Source organism: Rhinolophus hipposideros, assembly GCF_964194185.1.
Source record: "Rhinolophus hipposideros genome assembly, chromosome: 4".
Taxonomy (NCBI): domain Eukaryota; kingdom Metazoa; phylum Chordata; class Mammalia; order Chiroptera; family Rhinolophidae; genus Rhinolophus; species Rhinolophus hipposideros.
This window is the reverse complement of record NC_138050.1, coordinates 34,372,980-34,399,473: the sequence shown is the minus strand read 5'-3', so window position 1 is coordinate 34,399,473 and position 26,494 is coordinate 34,372,980. Positions and strand designations below refer to the sequence as shown.

The window sequence follows — 26,494 nt, the reverse complement described above, 5'->3', positions numbered from 1 at the left end:
AAAAAAAAAAAAAAAAAATCCCCAAACTTTCCCCCCAAACTGTGTTCCTCCTCATGAAACCGAATCCTCCAGCTGTGGCGTTCCAGGCGCCCGCCCCGACCCGCCGCGGCTCCCGCCCGGAGGCGGCGCCCGCCGCCCGCCGCCTCTCCCCACGCCCCTGCCCTCGCCCTGTGCTGTCCGCGCGCCTTGGACACGCTGTCCCCAGCACCTCTGTCCCTAACCTTTGCCCTGAAGATGAAGGTTTGGCTGCTGCTTGGTCTTCTGCTCGTGCAGGAAGCGCTAGAGGATGGTGAGTGATTCAGACTGGGGCTAGCGGGTTTGTGCCATAACTTTAGCCGGGATCCACCCAACCCACGCCGTCTGTCCCCCAGCCCTCCCCGTCCTCCAGCCAGTTCTTCCTCTATCTTCTGACCTTCCGAGGCTTGACCCTGGCGCCACTCCTTGCCACTTGCACCTGCCCCTTCCTAGTAGGGGGTCCTTGCCTCCCTCTTTCCACCTCCCCTGGGAGCCCCTGGGATGGTGGTAGCTACCTCAACCCTTAGGAGCCCCACCAGGATGGCTTCAGTGCTCCCAGAAAGCCCTGGGCTGGCAAGCCGAGCATCCCCCAGCCAGCGGCGGGTCCAGCCCCCGGTGTCTACGTGTCGTTCTGGGAGGTGGTACAGGGCGGTGGATCACTTCCACCTCCATCCAAGCCGCCGCGTTTGCCTCGGGATGTCTGCTTCTGAGGGCGGGAGCTACCTGAGCAAGGCAGCTGCTGGTTCTTGTGCAAAATTCTAAGTGTCCTCCTCCTCCTGCCACCCGCAATCCTGAATTTGTTTCCTCTTAACACCTTGGGCTTGAGTCTCGCAAGAGCTGCCTGAGTCTTACTCCAGATAGTTCTATGCATTAAACCTCAAAAGGAACCCCACCCTCACAGCTATTCGTGACCACAGTGTTCCTAGCGGAGTGAATCGGAAAAGATGAAGAAAATGCGTGTGTGTACAGCACCTGGGAGCCCTCGTGCCTCTGCACTACTTCCAGTGTGTGCCTCTGCTGGGTCCACCCTAGTTTGTAGACTCACAAGCACATGGTCAGGAGTTGTGTGTGTGTGTGAATGTGTTGTTTGTATCTATGTCTGTATCCATATTACTGTTAGCATTTACTTGTTTTGCTGGCTCCACTATTTATCTGGTTGGTGTTATTTGTACAGTATATTTGGCATCTGGGGGCATCCTGGCTCCTCAGCCCTCCCTTGGAATTCCTCAGCTACAACCTCAATTTTTTGCTTAGTTTTGGGTGAAAAGCAGCTTTTGCTGTGATGCAACTCATGCTGGAGCCAGCTTAACCTGGCTCACATTTTATCCACTTACTCAGTCCTGACCAGTTCCTTTCTTTCCATGAAACTAGAAGCATTTGCCAAAATATAGCCCATTTTATTTTGCAAAGTCACAGATGGTTGTGGGACTTGAAGCTGAACATAAGGCTCCTTAAGCCTGGAGCCTTGCCGAATGAAGTGTAGGGAGCATTTCTATGGGGGGGGCAGCAACAGGTGCTGTTTGCCTAGAGGGGAGTTGGCATAAGTTCATGTTGTAAAAAGTAATATTAAAACTCTCCTGCCAGGTCCTTTTATGTCACTTGCTAAAGTGATGGAAACGTGGTATTTGGTATCATTGTTTTGAATAGGGCACAAGATGGCCAGACAAAATAATTTCAAGTAGTCCACTCACTTGGTTAGACAATCTGCCTCAGAGGCTCAGGAAACAGCGTCAGCTTCTGCCTCCTGAATTTTTCTGTCCAGTGTATGCCCAGACCATAAGAATGATTACAAACTGCCTGAATCAGTCCAATGTGATTCACACAATAAACATTTATGAGACAATCAGAGAAAGTTGAACACAGACTAAATATTTTGTAAGTAATAATTGATGTTAGGTGTGATAATAGCACCATGGCTTTGTTTCTAAACTATATACTTTAAAGTATATAGAATAGACTATTTATGAATAAAATATTGAATACGTAATTATAAAAGTAAATCTGCTTTGTTAAATTATATAACAGTTTTCCTAAATCTATTAAGAATTTTTCTTTTTTTTTTTTTTTTTTTTGCTGTTCTGAGTTACCGGGTGGCTGGCTGGGGCCCAGGAACAGGCCAGTGAGAGTGGCTTATTTTGGGAAGCTATGCCAGTTTCTGATTGGCAGGTTGAGATATGCTGCATTCTCAGCCAACTGAGGTTTAATACCTGGACACAAGGCCCATGACTCAAAACTGATCCCACGGCCTTTCCACTCTCTGATCATTTCTAGGAGAAGCTTTCTAACAGTAAAAGACTTCCCGCAAATGCCTGTTGGGTGTATAGTGCTCTAACCCAGTGATATTTGCCTGGCCTGATTCTAAAATGCTTTACATTTTTAAAAGTAATGTTATTTCTCCTCATATCGAGTGGGAGCTAAAAGGGCACATATTGGTCTTGTGGCATGAAAGTGAGTCATGAGAATAGTTAATGAACAGCCCAAGACCCCACTTTGAGTCAGCCATAGCTCATAGCACCTGATTTTTCAGCACATACATGGAATATGTACCACTGTGTTTGTTGACAGGATGCTACTATTTTTCCATTAAAAAGTATAAAATCACAGGCACTTAACAACTTTTGATTAACCATGTATTTTATCCAATGTCAGGAGCAAATGAATGATGAAGCATAAGGAATGATTTTTTACTGCTGTTTTATTGATCTTCTGCCAGACCCTTGATCAATGCCAATTTGATCTTCAGTCTATCATGAGTTTATTTTGGATCCTGTGAAAAGTTATCTTTCTGGGAAGACTAAAGAGATTCATTAGGATGTGAGGACAATACAGCCAGATCTCTGGAAAGAGAGCAATACTGCTGATCCTCTCACCAAGGCTCTGTATCATTTTTGTGTCTCGATTTATTCCTTGGAAAAGAGAGTAAAGACATTCTTATAATGAAAAAAGAATGATGCAAGTTCTGACTGGTAACAAGTGCAAATAATGAATACTTCAAAGCACTTAGGATTTTGGCCTGTATGTTTGACATACAGAATAATCTGTGATCCTTGGGGCCAAAAAAGTTTTAAGGGCAAGAAAGAGACTGTGCCGGTCAGAGGCATGAGAAAGGCTCTGTAGATCGATGGCTTTCTCTGCACCAGGTTGTAAAGCCCTTACTTTGTGGCACTCACAATCTAATGGAGAGGACAGATAATAAATAAACAAGTAATGATAAAATTTCAGGAAGTGATAAGCAGCACAAAGCATCAATAGTCAGGGCGTATGAGTTTCTTCGGGCTGCTGTCATACGGTACCACAAACAGGATGGGTTAAGAAGTTTAATCTGTGCAAGAAGTTTATTCTTGCCCAGTTCTGGAGGATAGAAGTTCAAGATCAGCTGTCAGCAGGACTGTGTTCCCTCTGTGACTTGTGGTAGGATCCTTCCTTGCCTTCCTAGCTTTCTGCTCATGGCTGGCAATCCGTGGCATTCCTTGGCTTGCAGCTAGATGACCCCAGTATCTGCCTCTGTTGGCACTTAGCCATCTTCTCCCTCTGTGTCACTGTCTTGACGTGGCATTTTCCTGTGTGTGTGTGTGTGTGTGTGTGTGTGTGTGTGTGTGTGTCTTTTTCTAAGGATAGCAGCATATTGTATTAGAGTTTACCCTAATGATCACCTCTTACCTTGATAACATCTGCAAAGACCTTATTTCCAAATAAGGTCATATTCACCAGTACCAGGGGTTAGGACTTCAGTGTATCTTTCTAGGAATGCAATTCACCTCATAACACAGTAAGAGGACGGAGAAGGCTGCAGAGGGGGTGAGAGTATGGTTGATGGGAGAGTCAGAGGCCTGCCTGGAGGGAGGAAGCAAATTCTGCAGGTGTCTGAAAGAAGACAAGCCAAACGCATGGGAAGTACGACAGCTTCCAGGTGTTCTCGTGGCCAGCATGGCTGGAGATGTGACAGAGGAAGTGGCAAAGCTTTGTTGAGCATGGGAAGACATAGGGCTTTATTCAAAATTAGATGAAAGCCATGAGAGTCCTGAGCAGAGGTGTGCCCATGATCTGATTTATGTTTTCAAAGGTCAGTGCTAGGGTGGAAGCCGGGAGCCTACATGAGCTCAATTTTTAATCATCTAGGTGAAGAGTATCTTGGTCCAGGGTGGTCGCAGTGGATGGAGGTAGAAGAGATTGGGTTCAGGGTCTATTTTGAAGGCAAAGCCAAGCAAATTTGCTGCTGGATTGGACATGGCTTAGGAGAGAAAGAAAAGAATCATGTGACTCTGAGGGTTTTTGTCCTGAGCAACTGGGTGAATAGAATTGCCATTTACTGATAAAGGGACACTGGGGAAGGAGCCAGTCTGAAGGGCATCCAGAGTTCAATGTGGACATGTTCAATTTGAGATGCCGGCTAGCTTTCCAAGTGGCAGTGCTGAGTAAGCGATAGAATATTCAGACTCCGAGTTTAGAGGCAAAGTCAGGACAAGAACAAGGCAGCTCTCAGCGTATAAATGGTGCTAACACCCAGGGGTCCCTATGAGACCACTTAGAGATTGAGTGTCATTAGCGATTGCATTGCCAGGATGAAGCCCTTGGGACTCAGATCAGGCAGGAAAGGGAGATGAGAAAGGGCTGCCAAACAGCCTGTGGAGTTGTCAGCGATGCAGGAGAAAAACCAAGTCAGTGCCGTGTCCTGGGAGCCCAACAAGTCAAGTGTTTCAACAGGAGAGTGATCATTTCACAATATGTGTCTACAAATATCAAATCACGTTGTACACCTGAAACTAATATAATGTTATACGTCAATTATACTTCCATATTTTAAAAGAGAGTGTGATCAACCCTGTTCTAACGGATGTCCTGAAAAATGTTTCAAAATAAGGCCTTCATCCTGGAATACAAGTGTCTAATTCTTAGAAATTACTATTTTAAGAAAATGATACTTTTATGCATCTGTACATGTGTGAAGTAATTGGACCTTTTGACCAAATGACCCATCAGACCTAACTAGATAGTTGGTCGAGCTGGCTGACCATGGAATTGGTCAATGGTTTATGATAATGACGCTAAATTAAAGGAGACAGATAACGGGTCCCACAGACACCCAGACAGTCCTAGGATTGAGTGACTCCCAAATCTCACATCTAACTTTTTAAAGAACATTTCCAGAGGCCTCAAAAATATAATAATTTGTGTTATAGATAAATAAACGTGAAAGTCCATTATCATTTCATTGTTTGAGACTACTATATAGTATATTTTATGGAGAAATAAGTGGTAAATTCACAAACCATTAAATATCTTTATTGACTTCAGGTCCTGGCTGCCACATTACTAGCCGTGTGGCCTTGGGAAGTCACTTCGCCTCTCTCTGCCTCAGTTTGCTCATCTGCAAATTGAGAATTCTACGAGTATGATAATAATGACTATTGTGGTGGGGATTGAGTTAATATTTTAAAATGCTGAGAACAGGATCTCACCCACAGAAAGTACATGCTAAGTGCTACCTCTTGTTTTGTGGTTGTCTCACAATAACGTCTCATGGTGAGCTCCATGATAAACTTGTGAAGGAGGCAAAACAACTATTATTCTTCCTAATTTACAGGTGGAAAAAAATGATCACAGAGGCCAAGTAGCTCATCCCAGGTCACTAAGAAGGTAGTGAAAAATCAGACCCTTTGACTTTAGATCTAGAGTCTTCTTATGCCATTGCCTTTTGATATACATAGAGATTAACATACTGTAGCAGTTTCACATTTTGCACAAATCTCACGCACAGCACCATTGTCTAAGTGGTTTCTTTGTTTGATATGCCCTGGGTTTTGTCAGTGAGTTCCAAGTCAAACAAAACTTGATGCCAGGGATGAGAGCATAACCTTCCTGGAGGGGCTGAAGATGCTTTTCCAAGGCATACATTAGAATCCCCAAGCGAGGAGATGCTGGGCAAACACCCATCTCCAGAATGAATGAATAAATGTTACAAAGCAGGACAAAGGGTTATAAGTCTTCAACATCAACTGAGGGTTGCCATCAACCCTCATTCAATAAAAGTGACCTGACTATTAATCTCTAATTCTATAGAGCTGTGTGGGAGGAGAAAATAAATTCAGTAAGAGAGTCACTGCCTGCTACTTAGATGAGGACTACACGTGAACAGTCTTTAACATCAAAGACCTGTAGCTGTTTGGTTTTTCTCCCCATGGGCAGTGAAGGGGAAAGGTCGGCCCTGAGAGTAGCATCAAAACCACCAGACTATAAATTTGCTGAGCAGCTCAGGAGTTCCCCGAGTTATGTAAGCTGAGAGCCATGCCCCACTCTCATTTTTCCATTCTTCATGAAACACCCATAGGAACACATACGCTTTTCCAGTACAAAACTGAGAAGGTGGGAAAGTGATGATACTCGGGAGATGAAAATGTAGAAAGATGAGAACCTTTCTCTCCCTATTCCTTTTGAGAACCCCACTCCAAAATACCCTCCTACCACTTCTGAAAGTATCACTTTTATTTATCTATACTATAAATTCTTATATTTTTTAGGCCTCTGGAAAATAGTTTACATAGTTAGGCTGAAGAGCCATGTTCTTTAAAAAGTTACACATGGGGAGTCACTCAATCTTAGGACTGTCTGGATGTCTCTGGGGCCACGTATCTGTCTCTTTTAACTTAGCGTCATTAGCATAAACCGCTGACCAATTCCACGGTCAGGTAGCTGGACCGACTATCTGGTTAGATGGACTGGTGGGCCTGTTTTGTCAAACGGTCCAATTACTTTGCAGGGATAACAGCACGTGTTTGGATGCATAATATACATAACTAAGTAATCAAGCATTCCTGAGGAGGATAACCTCAAGGATTCGATAGTTTGGAAGTCAGACAAGCTGTACTGGCTGCCTAAATTCCAGAGTATTTACAGAGAGCGCTTGTCATTTTTGATAGCTTGAATTCCTGTCATGTGATAAAGAAAACACACCACATCAGACATCCATCCAGAGGTTCATGAATCTCATAGGCATGGTGTGACTAAAACGCTTGCAGTCACAGATGGATTGACATAATAGTAGGCTTTTATTTTCTACCTTAAGAAAAATTCTGTGACTTTTATGCAGTTGCAAAACAGAGGCTTATGCTTGACAATCGGTGTTGCTGGATTAGGGTACTTCTGTTAGTCTGACCTGTTTCCATGGTTACGATGCTTCTCTTTCTGGGAGGCTGGGGCATGCCTCTGTGCCACTGCCCACCTTCTTCTGTCATTGGAACCCTGGGGATAAATAAACCAAATGTGCAGGGTAAGGGGAAGTCTTGGCAAAGGGCAGGTTCAACGGCAGGTACTGGGGACACTGGCCTTGGAGACTGGGGCTCAAGAACCTGGATGCCTGGAAAGACGGAGAAAGCTCAGCAGGGCCCATGACCCTGAGGAAACAAGAGAGACGAAGAGACTCAGGCCTAGGGAAGGAAAGAGGTCAGTTGGATCTGAGGTCATGGAAAAGAGAGCAGGGCTCAGGGAGCAAGGCATTCAAGTCCAAAGGAGACAGCGTGCTGAGGAGTAGACATTGATACTGAGCTGGGAGTGGGATTGGGTCCAGAGCCTGGGCCAGGCTGAACCAAGAGTCAGGCTAAATGGCTCCTGTTTGGAAAGGCCAACGGCTACATGCAAAGGAATACAAGTTCATCGTTACACAGTTTAGTCCAGATCAGTTGAGTTCTTGGTACAAATCATAAGAGTAGGGCTCCATGAAATGCTCACAAACTGCACAAACCCCTGTAACCGGCCCAGGTCAAGATGGATGTTCCTGGCAACGCCCCTGGTGTCTCCTCCTGGTCATCCCCACCCCTCCCAGGGGAAAAAAGACCACCTGACTTCTAACCTCAGAGATTCAAAGCTGAGGTTTATAAAAAAGGGGAGTTTCGGATATTTGTCATTTAGGAAATCTGCATTTCTGCCATCCTTTGAGGAATCAGATCTGGCAACCAAGGGCATGTGTTCTTTCAAGGCAGCGGCCTTTTGAAGCAGGAGCAGCTGTCCCTTCGGGCACACCTGCCTGGCCCACTGGCATAAGAGCGTATGCCTTGTGCCCTTTTCCATCTCTTGATCCTAATTCCAATGTCTTTGCACTTTGGACCACTCCAAGACTTTTGTATACCAAGATAGTATGAGATAAATAAATACATATATCAAAAAGGATAAAAGCAATTTTCTCTTGATTTATCCCATGTCTCCATTTTATACAAATGGCCTGTCATTCTCTCTGTGGGCCAAGGTTTGTGTGGTTATCTCTTCAAAATAGATACAGGATGTTTACATATAGTAAAGTGAGCAGCTGGAATGGGAGTTAAGAGACCTGACTTCTACTCGCACATTCTGTCAGTGACCAGCTTTGTGCAATTTATGTAACTTTTCAGGGTCTCCTTTAGTTTTTTAATCTACAAACATGAGGACTTTATCTAAAAGACCTCTCAGGAGCCTGTAAGTGTGGACATTCTGTAATTCTGGGGGCAAATATCGAGGTCGTCTTTGAGCGAATGCAGACAGATGGGCAGACTATCACTGCACCGTCTCCTTCTCATCCACTGGAGACAGCGCCTGGCTGCTGGGCTGGGTGGACAGTTGAGATTCCTGGAGCCCAGAAGCAAATCAAGGGCAGGGCAGTGGGAGCAGTCTTTTCTGTGTGCAGGCCATAAGGGGAGCATTGTTTGTGGAGAAGGGGAAAACCGTAATACAACAGACTTAAAGTAGGTCAGTTTTTATTCTCACCCTTCGTCAGCAATTCTCAACCATGTTGGTAATAAAATACTCCTCCCTCTAAAATATTTTGTTGGCTAAGTTCTCAACCACTGCTACAGTTACTGTTGAGTTCAAATGGCTTATATGTAAGCTTTAAATGAGCACAGGTTTAGTACTTGTTCCTTGTTAAACCTTGTATTCTATGTGGATGCTGTCAGCCTCTGATACACAAAGACTCCACTGTCCCTGCATTTGGGAGAAAGTTTGTAATGGTTCGAAATCTTCCGAGTGTGCTTGCAGTGCCGTTTGTGTCTCCACTCAGTGCATTTAAACAGTAGATTCAAACGGCACAATGATAGCACTGAGATTGCAAAGACAGGAAACCCACCACCTTGAATGGCTTCATTTCTGCCATTCTGTGTGACCCCTTAGAGATCACTAGTATGAATTACAAGGAAAAATATTTTGTTTCCTAAGTGCAAATTTTAGTTCATACATGAAATGTATTGCTGAATATGAATAAAATCTTTGAAGCCAAAATGTATTCTCTTTCACTTGTTAATTCTTTTAGAACTAAAGAATGAACCAAGAAAATGATTGTTCTTGGGAATAATTTTGACATATGAAAAGAGGGGTATTAAAAAGTCATCTATTTGAGGTGTTAAGTAGTCCATCCAGGTGTGTTATTACAACAGCTTATTGTTCTCTCCTCACATTTATACTAGTTACTGGTCAACACCCTCCCAAGAACAAGCGTCCAAAGGAGCCAGGAGAGAACAGAATCAAGCCCACCAACAAAAAGGTGAAGCCCAAAATTCCTAAAACAAAGGACAGGGACTCAGCTGATTCCCAGCCAAAGACACCATCTATAATGATGCAGATGATGGATAAAGGTCGCTTTCAGAAACCTGCTGCTACCCTGAGTCTGACAGCAGGGCAAACTCTAGAGCTTCGATGCAAAGGGAATAAAATTGGATGGAGCTACCCTACATATCTTGACACCTTTAAGGACTCCCGCCTCAGGTAAGCATTTATTTATTTGTTTTACTTGCTTTGGGTCAAGTGTTTGGTTTCAATACCTCATTAAATGCTGTATTGTTTTAGGCATTTAGGCATATAGGCATTTAGGCATTTAGGCATTTAGGCATCTACCATTTCACTCCAACAGCTTGTAAAAATGAAAGCTGGATGAGCAAATGCAATAGATTTTATTACTTCTTTGACCGGTAAAAAAAAATTATTGCAACTCTTATCAACGTTGGCTAAAACAGTGAAATTTTATAGGTAGCCATGGGACAAGTAATTGAAACTTGGATTCATAGAGATATTTAAGAATTCATATTGTAAAAAAGAATGGACCCATGCTTTGTTATTTTTTAAGTAATAATAATGAAAATTGAAATGACCTAACAGGAGATACCTATGAGTAACTTGACCAGAGACCAACTTAAGCTGTTTTTGAACTTTTCAACTACTTCTGATTACTTTTACTTTTCTGAGTATGTGATTTTATATTCAGTGGCATTGGTTGGTAAGAAGGCCAAAAACTTCTCATGTTTGAATGAATAACCTCCAGGAGGCTGGTTTCTTGTTCAGGAAAAGTGGTTAAGGTGGTGATTATGAAAACTGAAAAGCAAGAAAACAGAGCGTGCTTCAGTGGGTTCTGGGAGGAGGTTGTGGGGTGAGGGGATGTGAGTCCAGTGTATCCTTGGCCACGTCTCTCAACCTCCCTGGGTCTCAGTTTCCTCATGCATAGAGTGAAGGGGATCATACTACATGACTTATAAGATTCTTTCCAATCCTTTCTTCATTTGATGTAGGGTAGAGAAAACCAGGATATTGTCTCTTTGGGGTAACTACAATGGGAGAAAGAAAGAATGTGGGTCTCAGGCATCTCAAACTCTGCATGTTCAAAGCAGGTTCATATTTCCATACAAATGTACCTCCGATCTTTATCTCCTTCCAGGACTCCACCATCCACTCCGATGTTCAGTCAGAAAACTGAGGAGCATTCTTGCCTGCTCCCTCTTCTCTCACTCCCCACCCACATCCAATCAATCACCAAATTCAGTCAATTCAGCCTTCTAAGAGCCAGAAGGCTGTCCTCTTTCAATTTCTGGTGTTGCTGCCCCCAGTCTCAGACAGTGTCATCCCTCCTCCCCAATACACATTAACCACACCAAGGTGTATCCTCCAAACCTCCTCACTGCAGCTAACGTGATGTTTATAAATATCATCTGCTCATGTCACTCTCCCACTTAACACTTGTTGGGTTTCCACTGGGGGTAAAGTCCAACATCCCTTCATAACTACTGAGACCCTCTCTGATCTCCACAGTCTCTGTGGAGTCATGTATCTCTAGATTAGTGTCTCTGCTTTCTCTGGCTAGACTCTTGTGAGGTCATCAAATACTCTAGGCTTTTGGGGCCTTAAAACTTGCCCGAACCATTCTTGGCACCATCTTCACCTGGCTAACTTCAGCCTAGTGGCACTTTCTCTGGGAAGCCTGTGTCAGGCCTCCCTAAGTGTCCATTCCCATGGGCCCTGGTACATTCTTTTTTGAGAATTCTTTATATTTGTAACTCCTTTTTAAAAAAGAAAAAAAATCTGTTTTTCACTGGGATTTAACTGAGTACTTGGCATTTAGCTTTGTCTATTGAATGACTGAATGGCAATCTTCTCCTTTCTTGCACACATACACCTTGGAGTATAAATTAATCAAAATATATTTATAAGTAATACCTCTCTGTCTGTCTTCTGGCATTTAGACCTCTTTCAAGTTTTATTCTGAAGATACTCTTCTGGCTTCCTGATATGTAATTGTACAATCATTTTCTTATGGGATATTATGTTGGATGAGGAGTGAAGGGTGATAGAATAAGACAGTTTTTCCCATTTTGATTTCCACACTTGAAATATATGTGTGTGTGTGTGTGTGTGTGTGTGTGTGTGTGTGTGTGTATCCCCTGCTTGGAACAAACCTGGAAAGACATATTACCATTTACTTTTTAAATGTCTTAATTTACCAAAGTCAGGTATACACACTTTTCTTTAAAACCAGAATTGAGCTATTTTAAATTATTCTGAACAGTTAGTCTTTAACTTATACAAAGTATCCTAAATCTAGATGATTTAGCCCTGAAAGATTTAGTATTTTCTAGGAGTACTTTTGAAACTATATTAGCCAAAGTATGTTTGAAAATATCTTAAGGACTCAAAGTGAAGTGAACATGAATGGAAAAGAAATATCCAGGAGCTGAAAAACCCAATTTTGACTTAACATTAAATCGTATTCATTCAAAGCACAGTTGGGGCTTTATAAGAAAGTAAAGACAGATGTGAGCCCCCAAGGACTTTTTGAAAAAATGTGAAAAATGTAAAAAAACATCTAGTCATAACTCTATATCAAACAACAACAACAAAAATCACGATTTATTTGACACCAGAGATTCAACAAATCGACTCTTGACATCTTTCCCGGAACATGGTGCATTTGGATAGAAGAGAAGTATTCATTCTGTGTTTTCTTTTTCCGTGGAATGAGTTCTTTCCAGTATTCTGACAGCTTTGGGGTTGGAAGCTCCCCAAGTGCGCTTCTAGCAAAACCTGGTTATTGTAAGCAATTTTGGTAGCTTTCTGAAACTGAGTTCACATACTACCACATTTATCCAAATTTAATCTTCTGACCAGAAGAGAGAGAATGTTATGGAACAGAGAGGTCAGGCTGAAGCACAGCTAGATTTGAACCCTGCCTTTACCACTAACCAGCAATGTGATCTCTTTGATCAGTAATTTCCCTAGAACCCAATTTCCTCATCTGGAATATGGAGATAGTATTATCTATGATAAGCGCTGCCTGGTCCATGGTAAATGTTCAATAAATTGTAACTAATTATTACTAGGCAATGCAGTAATCCAAGTTAGGGTTTCCAGGCAGGAATTCCTGCCCATTGTCAGAATTTTTTTTCGCTTTTCCATTCCTGAATCCTGAGATATAAACTGTTTTTTATTCTCCACAATGAATCATTTCCACAAAGTGACGGCCGCTACTGGGTTCAAGGAGCCAATTTTCCCAATTTCCCGACGACCAACTTTTCTTGGGATTAGGGAATGGGAAAGTGAAAAAATTCCTGAGAATGGGCGAGAATTCCCACCTGGAAACCCTAATCCAAGTGATCCTATTGATCTTTTTGGACATTTAATTCTGACTAACACTCACATAAATCAGGGAGTTGTGCATAGCTAACCTGGCTTCTAATATAGAGGATCCAGGAAAGTTTGTACACCTTTTTCCCACTTTTATTTAATTGATAAATTCTTTGTAATCTGGGGCCTGTGTCCATCTTCCCCCATGAAAGCATAAACCCCTTGAGGGCAAATACCACATCTGTTTGGCTCATCCTCAGATTCCTAATAGCAAGAATATTGCCTGACTCATGCTAGAACTTCGGAAATATTTTTTGGTTTCCTTAGGGGTTTAGAGATCATGTCAGAAGTCAATTCCTAGCCAGGCATTCTTTCATTCAACATTTAAAGATAATTATACTGAGTGTCTATGTGTGCACTGTATGCGTTGGAAGGAGAGTAACAACAAAGTATGAACGTATTTTATTTACTTTTTTATTTTTATTTTTGTAAATAGTCTTTATCACATTAACGAAGTTCCTTTCTTTTCCAGATTGGTTAACAATTTTCTTTTTTTAACATTTTTTTACATTAGTTTCAGGTGTACAAAACAATGTAATAATTAGACATTTATCATTTATATCCCTCACACAATGATAACCTCCCCCCATCTACTACCCCTCTGACATCGCATACAACCATTACATTTCCACTGTCTCTATTCCTAATGCTGTACTCCACTTCTTATAAATATATACATATATTTATATTATTATATTTATATTTATATATTTATATAAATTTGTATATTTATATAAATTTTAAATATATAAATATATTTAAATATATATATATAAATATATTTAAATATATATAAATATATAAATGTATTTATATAAATTTATATATTTATATAAATATATTATATATATATAAAATTGTAGTTGACATTTATTATTGTTCAGCTTCAGCTTCAGGTGTACAATGCAGTGATTGGGCATCTACATCATCCCTGAGATGGTCTCTCTAATGACACAAGTGTCCATCGGATACCCAACAAAATCTTTACAACATTATTGATTACATTCCCCACATTGACTTTCATAACCCCGTGGCAATTTTGTGGTTACCTATTGTGCTTTCTAATCCCCTCACCTTCCCCCTTATCCCCACTCGCCCTCCCATCTAGCAAACCTCAGCTTTTCCTCTATGTCTCTGAAACTTTCTAATTAGTTCATTCTTTTATTCTTTTCTTTAGATTCCACATATAAGTGAGATCATACGGTATTTGTCTTTCTCTGTCTGACTTATTTCACTTAGCATAATGTTTTCTAGGCCCGTCGTATTGTTGCAAATGGTAAGATTTCATTCTTCTTTATGGCTGTGTAATACTCCATTGTATAAATGTACCACAGTTTCTTAATCCAGTCGTCTACCGATGGGCATTTCGGTTGTTTCCATGTCTTGGCTATTGTGTATAGTGCTGCAATAAACATAGGGATGCATATTTTTTTTTTCGAATTAGAGTTTTGGATTTCTCCGGATGGATACCTAGGAGTGGAATTGCTGGGTCGTAAGGTAGTTCCATTTTCACATTTTTGAGATACCTCCATACTGTTTTCCATAGTGGCTGCACGAATCTGCAATCCCACCAACAGTGCACGAGGGTTCCCATTTCACACATCCTCGCCAGCACTTGTTGTTTGTTAATTTATTGATGGTAGCCATTCTGACTGGGGTGAGGTGGTATCTCATTGTGGTTTTTATTTGCATTTCTCTAATGATTAGTGAGGCTGAGCATTTTTTCATATGTCTGTTTGCCATCTGTATGTCCTCTTTGGAAAAATGTCTTTTCATGTCCTCTGCCCATTTTTTAATTGGGTTGTTTGTTTTTTTGGAGTTGAGTTTTTTTTATAAATTTTGGATATTAACCTCTTATCGGTTATATCATTGGCAAATATCTTTTCCCATTCAGTAGGGTCCCTTTTTGTTTTATTGATGGTTTCCTTTGCTGGGAAAAAACTTTTTAGTTTGATGTAATCCCACACATTTATTTTTTCTCTTACTTCCTTGGCCCAAGGGGATATATCAGTAAAAATCTTACTCTGGGTAATATGTGTAAACTTTCTTCCTATATTTTCTTCTAGGAGTTTTATGGTTTCAGATCTTACATTTAAGTCTTTAATCCATTTTGAATTTATTCTTGTTTATGATGTAAAGAGGTGTTCCAGCTTCATTTTTTTTGCATGTGTCTGTCCAGGTTTCCCAGCACCAATTATTGAATAGTCTGTCTTTACCCCACCATAAATTCTTGCTTCCATTGTTGTAGATTGAATGGCCATATAGGCATGGATTTATTTCTGGGCCCTCTATTCTGTTCCATTGATCTATGTGTCTGTTTTTAATGCCAGTGCCATGCTGTTTTGATTACTGTAGCCTTGTAGTATAATTTGATGTCAGGTATTGTTATACCTCCCACTTTGTTCTTATTTCTCAAGATTGCAGAGGCTATCCAGGGTCTTTTATGGTTCTATATGAATTTTAGAATTACATGTTCTATTTCTGTGAAAAATATCCTTGGTAGATTGATAGGAATTGTGTTGAATCTGTATATTGCCTTAGGCAGTATGGGCATTTTAACAATATTAATTCTTCCTATCCTTGAGCATGTCATGTGTTTCCATCTATTTGTATCTTCTTCAATTTCTCTCTTCAATGTCTTATAATTTACTAAACACAGTGTTTTCACTTCTTTGGTTAAAATTATTCCCAAGTATTTTATAGTCTTTGAAGCAATTGTAAATGGAATTGTTTTCTTAATTTATCCTTCTGATATTTTATTATTGGTATGCACAAATGCAACTGATTTCTGAATATTAATTTTGTATCTGCTACTTTACTAAATTCATTTATCAGTTCTAATAATTTTTTGGTGGAGTCTTTAGGGTTCTCTATATACCGTATCATGTCATCTGCATATAATGACAGTTTTACTTCCTCCTTACCAATTTTGATGCCTTTTATTATTTTTTCTTGTATGATTGCTGTGGCTAGAACTTACAACACTATGTTGAATAGAAGTGGAGAAAGTGGGCAAACTCGCCTTGTTCCCAATCTTAAGCAGATTGGTTTTAGCTTTTCCCCATTGTGTATGATGTTAGCTATGGGTTATCATATACAGCATTTATTTTGTTGAGATATGGTCCCTCTATTCCCACTTTCTTAAGAGTTTTTATCATAAATGGCTCCTGGGTTTTGTCAAATGCTTTTTCTGTATCTATTGATATGATCATATGATTTTTATTTTTCATTTTGTTAATGTGGTGTATTACATTAATTGATTTGCGGATGTTGAACCACCCTTGCATACCTGGAATTAATCCCACTTGATAATGGTGTATGATCTTTTTAATGTACTGCTGAATTCTGTTTGCTAATATTTTTTGAGGATTTTTGCATCTATGTTCATTAGGGATATCAGCCTGTAGTTTTCTTTTTTTGTAATGTCTTTGTCTGATTTTGGGATCCGGGTGATAGTGGCCTCATAAAAAGTGTTTGGGAGCATTCCCTCCTTCTGGATTTTTTGGAATAGTTTGAGGAGAATAGGTGATAATTCTTTTTTGAATGTTTTGTGAAATTCACCTGTAAAGCCATCTGGTCCAGGGCTTTTATTTGTTGGGAGCTTGTTGATTACTGATTCAATTTCCCTGGTGGTAACGAGTCAAGTCAGGTTTTCCGTTTCTTCTTGAATTAGCCTTGGAAGGTTGTATGCTTCTAGAAAATTGTCCATTTCTTCCAGATTGTCTAATTTCTTGGCATATAGTTGCTCATAGTAATTTCTTAAAATTTTTTGTATTTCTGTGGTGTCTGTTGTCACTTCTCCTCTTTCATTTCTGATTTTATTAATTTGGGTCCTTGCTCTCTTTTTTGATGAGTCTGGCTAAAGGTTTGTCAATTTTGTTTATCTTTTCTAAAATCCAGCTCTTGGATTCATTAATCTTTTGTATCTTTTTTTTTTTTTTTTTGATCTCCATTTCATTTATTTCCACTCTGATCTTTACTGTCTCCTTCCTTGTATTCCCTTTGGGCTTATTTTGCTGTTCTTTTTCCAGATCCCTTAAGTGTGAAGACAAACTGTGATTAGTGATGTTTCTTGTTTCTTTAGGTAGGCCTGCATTGCTATGAATTTCCCTTTTAGAACTGCTTTCACTGCATCCCGTAGATTTTGGGTCGTCGTGTTTTCATTTTCATTTGTCTCGAGGTATCTTTTGATTTCTTCCTTGATCTCCTGCTTGACCCATTCATTATTTAGTAGCAAGTTATTCAGCCTCCATGTATTTGTGTGTCTTCCAGTTTTTTCCTGTAGTTGATTTCTAATTTCATAGCACTGTGGTCAGAGAAGACAACTGGTATGATTTCAATTTTCTTAAATTTATCAAGACTTGTTTTGTGGCCTAACATGTGGTCTATCTTGGAAGATGTTCCATGTGCACTTGAGAAGAACATGTATTCTGCAGCTTTGGGGTGAAATGCTCTTAAAATGTCAATTAAATCCAACTGGCCCAATGTGTCATTTAAGGCCATTGTTTCCATATTGATTTTCTGTCTGGAAGACATGTCCCTTGTTGTCAGGGTGTGTTGAAGTCCCCTACTATGATAGTGTTACTGTTGATCTCTGTCTTTATGTCAGTCAATATCTGTTTTATATATTTAGGTGCTCGTATGTTGTGTGCATAGATGTTTACTAGGGTTATGTCCTCTTGTTGGATTGATCCCTTTATTATTATGTAGTGCCCATCTTTGTCTTTTAATATGTTCTTCACTTTAAACTCTATTTTGTCAGACATAAGTATTGCAACTCCAGCTTTTTTCTCATTTCCATTTGCATGAAATATCTTACTCCAATCCTTCACTTTCCGCCTGTCTTTTTGATCTGAAGTGAATCTCTTGTATAGTATATGCAAGGGTCTTGCTTTGTTAACCACTGAGCCAGCCTATGTCTTTTGATTAGAGCAGTTAATCCATTTACATTTAAAGTGATTATTGATAGGTACATAGTTATTGACTTTTCTTTATTTGTAGTTAGAGTGTTTTCATCTTTCTTCTGTTTACAGAAGCCCTTTTAATATTTCCTGCAATGCTGGCTTGGTGGTAATAAATTCCTTTAGCTTATTCTTTTCTGGGAAGCTCTTTATCTCTCCTTCAATTTTAAATGATAGCCCTGCTGGATAAAGCAATCTAGGTTGTAGGCCTTTGTGTTCCATCACTTTGAGTACCTCCTGCCACTCCCTCCTGGCCTGCAAAGTTTCTGTAGAAAAGTCATTTGATCGTCTTATGGAAGTTCCCTTGTATGTAGCCCTCTGTTTTTCTCTTGCGGCTTTTAGGATTCTCTCTTTGTCTTTAAGCTTTGTCATTTTAATTATAATGTGTCTTGGTGTGAACCTGTTTGGGTTTATCCTGGTTGGAACTCTCTGTACTTCCTGGGCTTGTATGTCGGTTTCCTTCACCAAGTTAGGGAAGTTTTTGGTCATTATTACTTCAAATATGTTCTCAATCCCTTGCTCCCTCTCTTCATCTTCTGGTATTCCTATGATGTGCGTCTTGTTGCACTTGATGTTATCCCAGAGGGATAAACCATTTTCATTGCTTTTTATTCTTTTTTCTGTTTGTTGTTTCATTTGGATGATCGCTGCTAACTTGTCTTCTAAGTCTCCAATTCAATTCTTTGCCTCCTCTAACCTGCTGTTAATTCCTTCAAGTGTGTTTTTTATTTCAGTTATTGTGTTCTTTAGTTCTCACTGGTTGTTCATTATGATTTCTCTATCTTTCTTTATGTCCTCACTAAGCTCCTTAAACATTCTTATCATCAGTGTTCTGAATTTTGTCTCTGATAGGTTGGTTACCTCTATTTCATTTTGTTCCAATTCTGAAGATTTCTTCTGTTCTTTTATTTAGGTCATATTTCATTGTTTCCCCATTCTGGCTGACTCTCTGTGTTTGCTTCGATTTATTAGGTAGATCCCCTAGGGTTCTTGGTTTTTGCTGGGTTATCTTATGTAGTATGTGTCCTTTATATTTGACTTGCACCACTTCCCTATTCTTCTGTGCGTGTACTCCAAAGGTGACCCTTGTGTTGTGTATATTGTCCTGTTAAAGTTGAACTTTAATTGCTTTTGGCTTGTCAGAAGGTGGAATTGACTCCTAGGCTGACTAGTTGTGAGATGGCTCTGCCCACAGTGGATGATCTGTATGAGAGTTGACTGCTCAAATGAGACTTGGCCCCTATGGGCTCTTGTGTCTGTAGAGAATTCCCTCTGGGTGTGTCACTTGTAGGTCAAACCCGGTAATACTCTGGTTTGGTCTGGAGTTGGCCTCTGGTTGTGTTGAATCTTGTGCCTCTTGGGCAGGGCCCTGGTGTGGGGAAATTTCAGAACAAAGCAAATCACCAAGTACAACAACAACAACAAAGAAAAAATCAAATACACTCACACGTAAAAACAACTGATAACGCACACTCAACACAGGCAAAAATATCAAAAATACAAAAAACAAAACAAAACAAGAAAAGCAGCACCAGTCTTGGCTTAAGCCCACCAAGTAATCTCCAGGTTGTCCTCTGCTTACATAAGAGTCCTCTGCGTCTTGTGCAGGCAGAGCCGGTCGGTCACCTGGTGCCCAGAGTGACTCTGGTATTACAGTTCTAGATGAATAGGGCCCTGGGGTCTGGATAGTAGTTTTTACAAAGTCAGTGCAGTTTCTGCTCTTGCCTGCACATATGTGCACTGAGAGTAACACAGCCAGCCTTGTGCCCAGGTCTCCTGAGTCTTAGGGCACTTGTTCCGTGTGTGTGTGTGTGTGTGTGTGTGTGTGTGTGTGTGTGTGGAGGGCATGAGATTTCTGAGCTGCTCAAAGCCCGGAGCTGCCTCTGCCACCTGCTGCTGACCCCCAGGAGTGTCTCCGCAGTTGTAATTGTCCTGCCCTAGGCAGGCCAGAAAGAGTAGGGGCTGGAAATGGAAGAGTCTTCTCTCTCCCAGCCCAGCAATGTCACACTCTTCGCAGCCTCTTCCCTGGGTCACAGCAGCTGCAAACCGGTTCCTCCCAGATCCTGAGCGCTACTGCTCCTCTGTAATGTGACACTACTCCTCAGTTCACAGGGGTCAGGGGTTAGGACTGGGAGAGTGGGGGAGGGACCGAGGTATGGTGTTTACTTTCTTTGTCCAACCTAGGGCCCAGCTGGAGGTCTCAGCTGAGGTTGCTGCTCAAAGGCTGGATATGTGCTGCTCTCACGGCAGGAGAGATCAGCTGTGGGATGCAGGGAAAGAGCCCACCTCCTGGCTGTTTTGGTCTCTGTGTTGTCCTGGGACCCCCTGCATCTCCACAGCCGAGGTGGCGGGCGGTGTCTCCACTCAGCTCCCTTCCCTCTTCCCCTGCTCTCCCAGTTTGCCCACCTTCAAGTAATCCTCGTAAGAGTCTCTTAGCTGTTCTGTGTGATGAGCAGAGAGTCCTTTGATGGGTTATAGATGTTCAATTTGTGGTAAGTTCCAGAGGAGAACTCAAGAAGACCACCTCGCTGCCGCCATTCCTATGACCTGAATGTATTTTATATCTAGGGTACTGTGCCACCTGGATCCATCCCTATTATCTCAGAGCCGATTGTTGTTTGACCTCCTGGAGCCATTAGTCAGTTGATTCCCTCTACCTTCTCCCTCTTTATCCATCGTATCCCCTTCTGTCTTCACTTCTCTTTCTTTCTCTTATATTCCAGGGTCTCTTATTTCTACTAAACTCTTGAACACATCTTAAGTAAGTTATTTTGCCCTTTGTTTTCATTTGGAAATTTCTAGCCCCCAGTGAACCTCTTACCTATTTTCTTTTGTTGCACATGGAACTGAGCACTGCTCGGGGAAGCCATGCAGCTGGCTGGATGGGTGCCATTAGTTTGTGTGGTCACCTCTCTTGTTTATGGCAAAGCTGAATACTTTTCTCTAGAGAGCTCACTCTTTTTCTCTTAAATCTCTGATCTTCTCCATCTCTCTCACTTTCAGCTAATGAAATTATCACCTAATTTACTGAGTAATTGGAATTTTTTAATAGCCTTAACTTCCTCTTATCACATTTCTTCCTTTCCTGCTGTCCCAATCATAGTGGAAGGAGAGTTTCTCCTCTTGACAAAGGCCAAAGCTCCATCTGTGCCCTGGATGTCATCCTTATGGGCTTTCTCAGGAACCTTAAGACATCAATTATTGTTCCTCATTTTCACACTCCTTTTCTCAATGAGGTCTTTTCGATAAACATTCTCTATAGTAAGTCCCACCTTAGCCCCCATGTACCATCCAACCACCTTCCTCTATCTTCTTACCTTCACAGCTGGACCCCTTGTACAGTCTGTCTCTACTCATTGTCTCCAATTTCCTCTCCATAGTTACTTTTCAACTTCTCTACCTGACTCTTGCCCCCACTACTCCACATGCACTTTGTCACCAAGGTCAGGGTCACTAACTCCAGAGTTCACTTTTCCATCCCCACATCACTGCTCCTGTAGGTCCATTCAGCAGAAGTGAGCACTGCTCTTGGTTTCCACAATGCCGAGTTCTTCCGGTTTCCTTTCTGCCTCGCTGGCCCCTCCTTGCAGTTTCCTTCACCAGCCCTGCATCCTCTACTTTCCCAGACATGAAATGTTGGTTCTGTGCCCTCTTCTCTTCTCACAGCATGCTGCCAAATGCCCTTCACTTATCATATATTAGGTTAAATGTTTCTTCTAAGCTCTGGATAGAACTCTCCAACTGTCTGCTGAATTGCCCAGATCTTTTCTTGAGCCTTTCTTTCAACATAACCACTAAAACCCAGCTAGCTCATGGTCTTTCTGCACACCTGGTCATCCTCCTTTGTCCTTTAGTTCATGAACGGCACTAATTCCATCTAATTGCCCTTCACCAGAGACGTGGGAACCACTTTGGACACTTCCTGTTTACTTCCACATCCAGTCAACCACTAAGCCCTAACGATACTATTGAATTATTTATTGGATCGCCCCACTTCTTTCCATCTAATGATGACTAGCAATGACTCAAGTCACATAAATGGATTTTCTGCACGTAAGCTCAAACCAGACCTCAGTTCTCCACAAAGCAGTCAGATTTTTCACAAAAGCACACCTGATTCTGTCATTTTCCTGCTTCAAGCCCTTCACTGGAGCGATTCCTTACTGTTAGAAAATAGTTGAAACTCCTAACGTGGCCCACAAGGCCATGCATAGTTTGTCCCCTGCGTTTGCCTGCTGCCCCATTTCATTTCACTCTCTCTTGTCCACACTGAAGGCTCTATGAACTTTTTCTGGTCCCCAGATGTGTCAAACTCCTTCCTGTCTGGGGTTTTTGCCCATTTTTGCCCTTCTGCCTATAATGCACATACTGGAACAGCTGTTCTCCATCCTTCAGATCCAGGCCTGCCACGTTTTCAGGGAGCCTTCCTTGCTGTCTGTACCCCCTCCACTGGCCTCAGTTATACACTTTCACTAAAGCACTTGTCATCGATGGTATGATTACCATTTCCTCGACCATTGATGTTTGTATCCCTCACTAGGCTGTAAGCTTGGCAGAGATGATGTCTGTTTACTCACCAGTGCTTCCCCAGCAACCAGCACAGAGCTTCACACACTGCAGGTTCTGCATAGATATTTCAATGAGAGAATGGTGCTGAGGGCACTGAGCCTAGTATGGGTCTAAAGTCAGACCCCCGTCATCTTGAGACCTCTGGGAACAAGATCATTGAACTTGAGAGATAGTTATCATGCGTAAGCCACTTTTTTTTTTTAACAAATGAGGAAACCGAGAATCGTAGAGTATAGATGGCTGGTCCAGAATGACAAACCGGTGGGTGGAAGCATGAGTCTTAAACCCCAGCTTCTTGGTTCTCATAGCAGAGCTGCTGCCCTGCTCAAGTGCTCCGAGATATGACTAGCAACATACATGTAGCCTGAAGAACACTCTTGGATTAATGGAGGTAGTAGCTTCAGGGAAGACAGATGTGTTTTCTATTGTCTTGTTTCTCCTTGTATACTAGACTAATAAATCTGGTTTCTAAAGTTAAGATTAAAAGGAAATATTTTCCCAGAGTAGTGCATTGATTTCTTGCTGGGATGGCTTTGAATTGAAGGTGGTTGAAATTGATTTGGGGTACATTTTTGGCCATCAGAATATTAAAACATCACCTTAGGTTATTTAGAAATGAGAGCTGTGGCAGAAGATCTCAAATGATCCCCCATCATAAAAGGGGAACTCAGCACCCCAGAGGATGGAGCCAAGGTGGTGCGTGCTGTTGCGATTCTTCAGCTTCTATGCTGTGATGCATGCTTCCTTCGCATTGGCAAACCCATGGAGTCAGAAGTCCACTAGATGGCAGGTTTCAGCCGTGTTAGAATTGTCTTGCTTTCACCAGTAAAAGAAACATTTTCAAATGAGGCTGAATTTGGGTAAAATAATTGCACATCTGTGCTTACGGTTCTTTCATCCTTTTAGGCTACTCAGTGGTCACAGTTTCGAGTTGTATTTTAAAGAATACAGAATTCAAGTTCCCAACAAACAAATAAAAGAAAGGCGTGGGCATCTGTACGTTTCTGTGCCCACACAAAGATAAATTCATTGATAGTTCTGAGTCCTGCTGAGTCTTTCCAGAGCATTGGGCACTTTGAATAGCTTACTTGGTCCCTCAGAGGTGAACAGTAAAATGCTGAAGAGTTTGTATTTTCAGATGCTGAAATTGATTCAGTTTTTAATTCCAGACTCAGTCCATCCCAATCACATAGATCTCCATTATCTTTTGAGAACAGGAAAGAGCAAAGATATTTTTCTGGAAATAGGTGTTACCATTTACTTACTGTTTTCTGACTCCTTTGCCTCATCCCTTTCTTGCTCTCCCACTTTCTTTCACCTTCCCCCTCTCATAATTCATTTTGTTCCTCTCTTACAACAATTAATTTTTAGCATCTATGATGTTCACAGTCTTGTGCTAGGTAGATGCTGGGGGTACGATAGTGAGCAAGAAAGACACGACCTCAGTACCTACAGAGCTTTTAGTCTTGTGGGAAGATAGACTGTTAAATAAGCAATTCTAATACATAGCGGTGTGAGTGCCTTGCTAGCAGAAGTACAGGGTCAGGGAGGAGAACATTCAAGCTAATATCTAAAGGCTGAGAGTTAACTAGGTAAAGAATGGGATAGGAGAAGAATGTATGAAAGTTCCAGTAGTAGGGAACAGCATGAAGAACTGCCAAGAGCTGAGAAAAAGTGTAGCACCTGGAGTATTGAGAGTTTGCGGTGGAGACGGTGTGGCTCAAGGGTGCGGGGGAGGAAGGAGGCAACCAAGGAGATGATGCTGGCAGATAAGCAGGAGTTAAATCAAGGAGGGCCTTGTCAGCCATGTTGAGGGATGTCAGCCATGTAGAGTGAATTCTAAGGATGATTATGAATCATTGACTTAAAGCCTTTATAAAAAGACATACTTAGAAAGTACAGAGGGATATATATACACTAGGTTGCGAGCGTTATTCCTCCTCGCTGCCTTTAGGAGAAAGACAGTGTCACTTCTCAGTCTCAGGTGTACCTAATCTCTCGTCATATGTCCCAACCCCTTTTCCCACAAACTGGGGTCTATAGACATATTCTTGGACCTAAGTTTCTTTGCAAAAAATTTTTTTTTAATTTTCCTTTTATTTTGTTAATAATATAAAAAAGCATTAATATATAATAAGACTATTCTGGACCACCTGATCAACCTTTGCTGGAAGATCAAAATAATCCATTTCCATCTTCTCTGGAAACATTTTGTGTCTTCAATCTCATCATAACACACTTCCAGAATTTAGAGCAGGGGAATTCTTGGCACAATGCTAAGCCAGGGAAGAAAATAAGAAGAAACTTAGAATAAGTGGCCTGGATGATGGTTTAAAATAAATCACTGTCGGAGATTTCAGTGAAGTTTTAGCAATGTCCCAGATGTAAAAACAGTCTGGGCTGATGTGGTGATAAAGAAATCCGGGCTCTACTCCTAGGAAATCCGGGAGCAGGCATTGTCCTTCAGGATGTTTCTACAGTGTCTGATCGGATGTGAGCATTTTTCAGTAAAGAACTGTAAGTTTGGAAGAGTGGGTGGGACACAGGAGGTCTCTTTGATGGCTGGTTCCTCTGAAAACAATAAATAGCTTCTAGAGAGAAGGGAGGGCATCTGGGTTTTTGCTCAGCCACTGTTGGCAATAGCTTACTCCACCCACAGACAACACAAAGGGAGGGTGGGCTGAGGAAGCAGACAGCGGGTCCCAGGCCAGTCTAATCCTATGTTCCAGCATCACTGTCACCGAGGAGAGTGGTCTGGGGACATTTTAAAAGGAAAAGAGAAGGATGTTAAGAAGTGTTTATAAACAGAAGACGCCCACTGCTAAGAAAGAATCTGCACAGGCTTTGGTAAATATTGTGGATAATACTCTGGTATTATACTGAGGAAGATGTCTTTTTTCCCCCCAATTTATTTTATTCTGGTCAAACATTCAAAACATAAAATTGGCTCTTTTAACCGTTTTTAAGGCTTCAGTTCAGTGGCAGCAAGTACATTCACACTGTTGTACAGGTGTCTTTTTAACTCAAGCTCACTTTCCTTCAAAACTCATTTTATTTTCTGAGCTAAACAGATGAAGTTCCATGAAATCCTGATGTTCTCCCTTTGCTTTCATAGTATGTTTGCAGTGGGAAATCAAAAGCATATGCTGTGGTCAAACTTTGGTACTTACCTTGAAACGGATTTCTACCCCAGAAAACAGTCAAATTAACAATAAACAACTTATCCCACCCTGAAGACAGAGCTCTCTCTTCCCAGACTCCGTGGCATCAGAGCCAGGTCCTCCAACATTTCCCCGGAGATGGATTGGTGGGGGTGGCAGGATACAGGTCTTCTCTGGGTGTACTAGATGTTCTGACCGTGTTCAGGTTGCAGAAAAACATGGCTCTATTCCATTCAGGAATGGGTGGGGGAGGGCAATAATAGAATCTGCCTCATTGTGGTATTGTCAGGATATAATGAGGTCATGGAAGTAAAGCACTTGGCACACTTAGTAAGCCATCTCAGTAAAGATGAGCTGTTTTTATTCATAATACTGTATTCAAAGGAGGTAAATCACAAGAAAACAGCCAGTTTTTCAGGAATTTTTTAAAATTTCTTTTTGAGTAAAATCGACATATGTTAGTTTCAGGCATAAAACATGATTTGGTATTTGTATACATTACAAAATGATCATCACAATAAATTAACATCTGTTACATTACATGCTTACAAAAAGTTTTTCATGTGATGAGAACATGTAAGATCTAATCTCTTAGCAACTTTGAAGTGTGCAGTACAGTATTATTAACTGTAGTCAGCCATGCTGTACATTGCATCCCCAGAACTTATTTATTTTATAACTAGAAGTTTGTACCTTTTGACCCCCTTCACCCATTTCACACACCCATCACCCCGGCACCTCTGGCAACCACAATCTGTTTTCTTTATCGATAAGCCTGGTATTTTTGGTTTTTTTCGTTTATATTCCACATGTAAGTTAAATCATGATATTGATTTGACTTATTTCTCTTATTTCTCTGACTTTCTCTGACTTATTACA

General features: G+C 41.2%; 1 protein-coding gene across 2 annotated transcripts in view; it reads left to right on the top strand.

Moving 5' to 3' along the window:
• Nucleotides 1–26,494, top strand: part of PDGFRL (platelet derived growth factor receptor like) — a 62,815-nt gene continuing 36,321 nt past the window's right edge. Inside the window, exons 1-2 of one of the 2 annotated variants that reach the window (XM_081045455.1) lie at nucleotides 1–289; nucleotides 9,444–9,741. In XM_081045455.1, the coding sequence (XP_080901581.1) occupies nucleotides 235–289; nucleotides 9,444–9,741 (353 nt within the window). In that variant the 5' untranslated portion in view covers nucleotides 1–234. Of the gene's footprint in view, nucleotides 290–3,269; nucleotides 3,427–9,443; nucleotides 9,742–26,494 lie in introns of those variants that run through there. The other variant, XM_081045456.1, reaches the window with a different exon arrangement.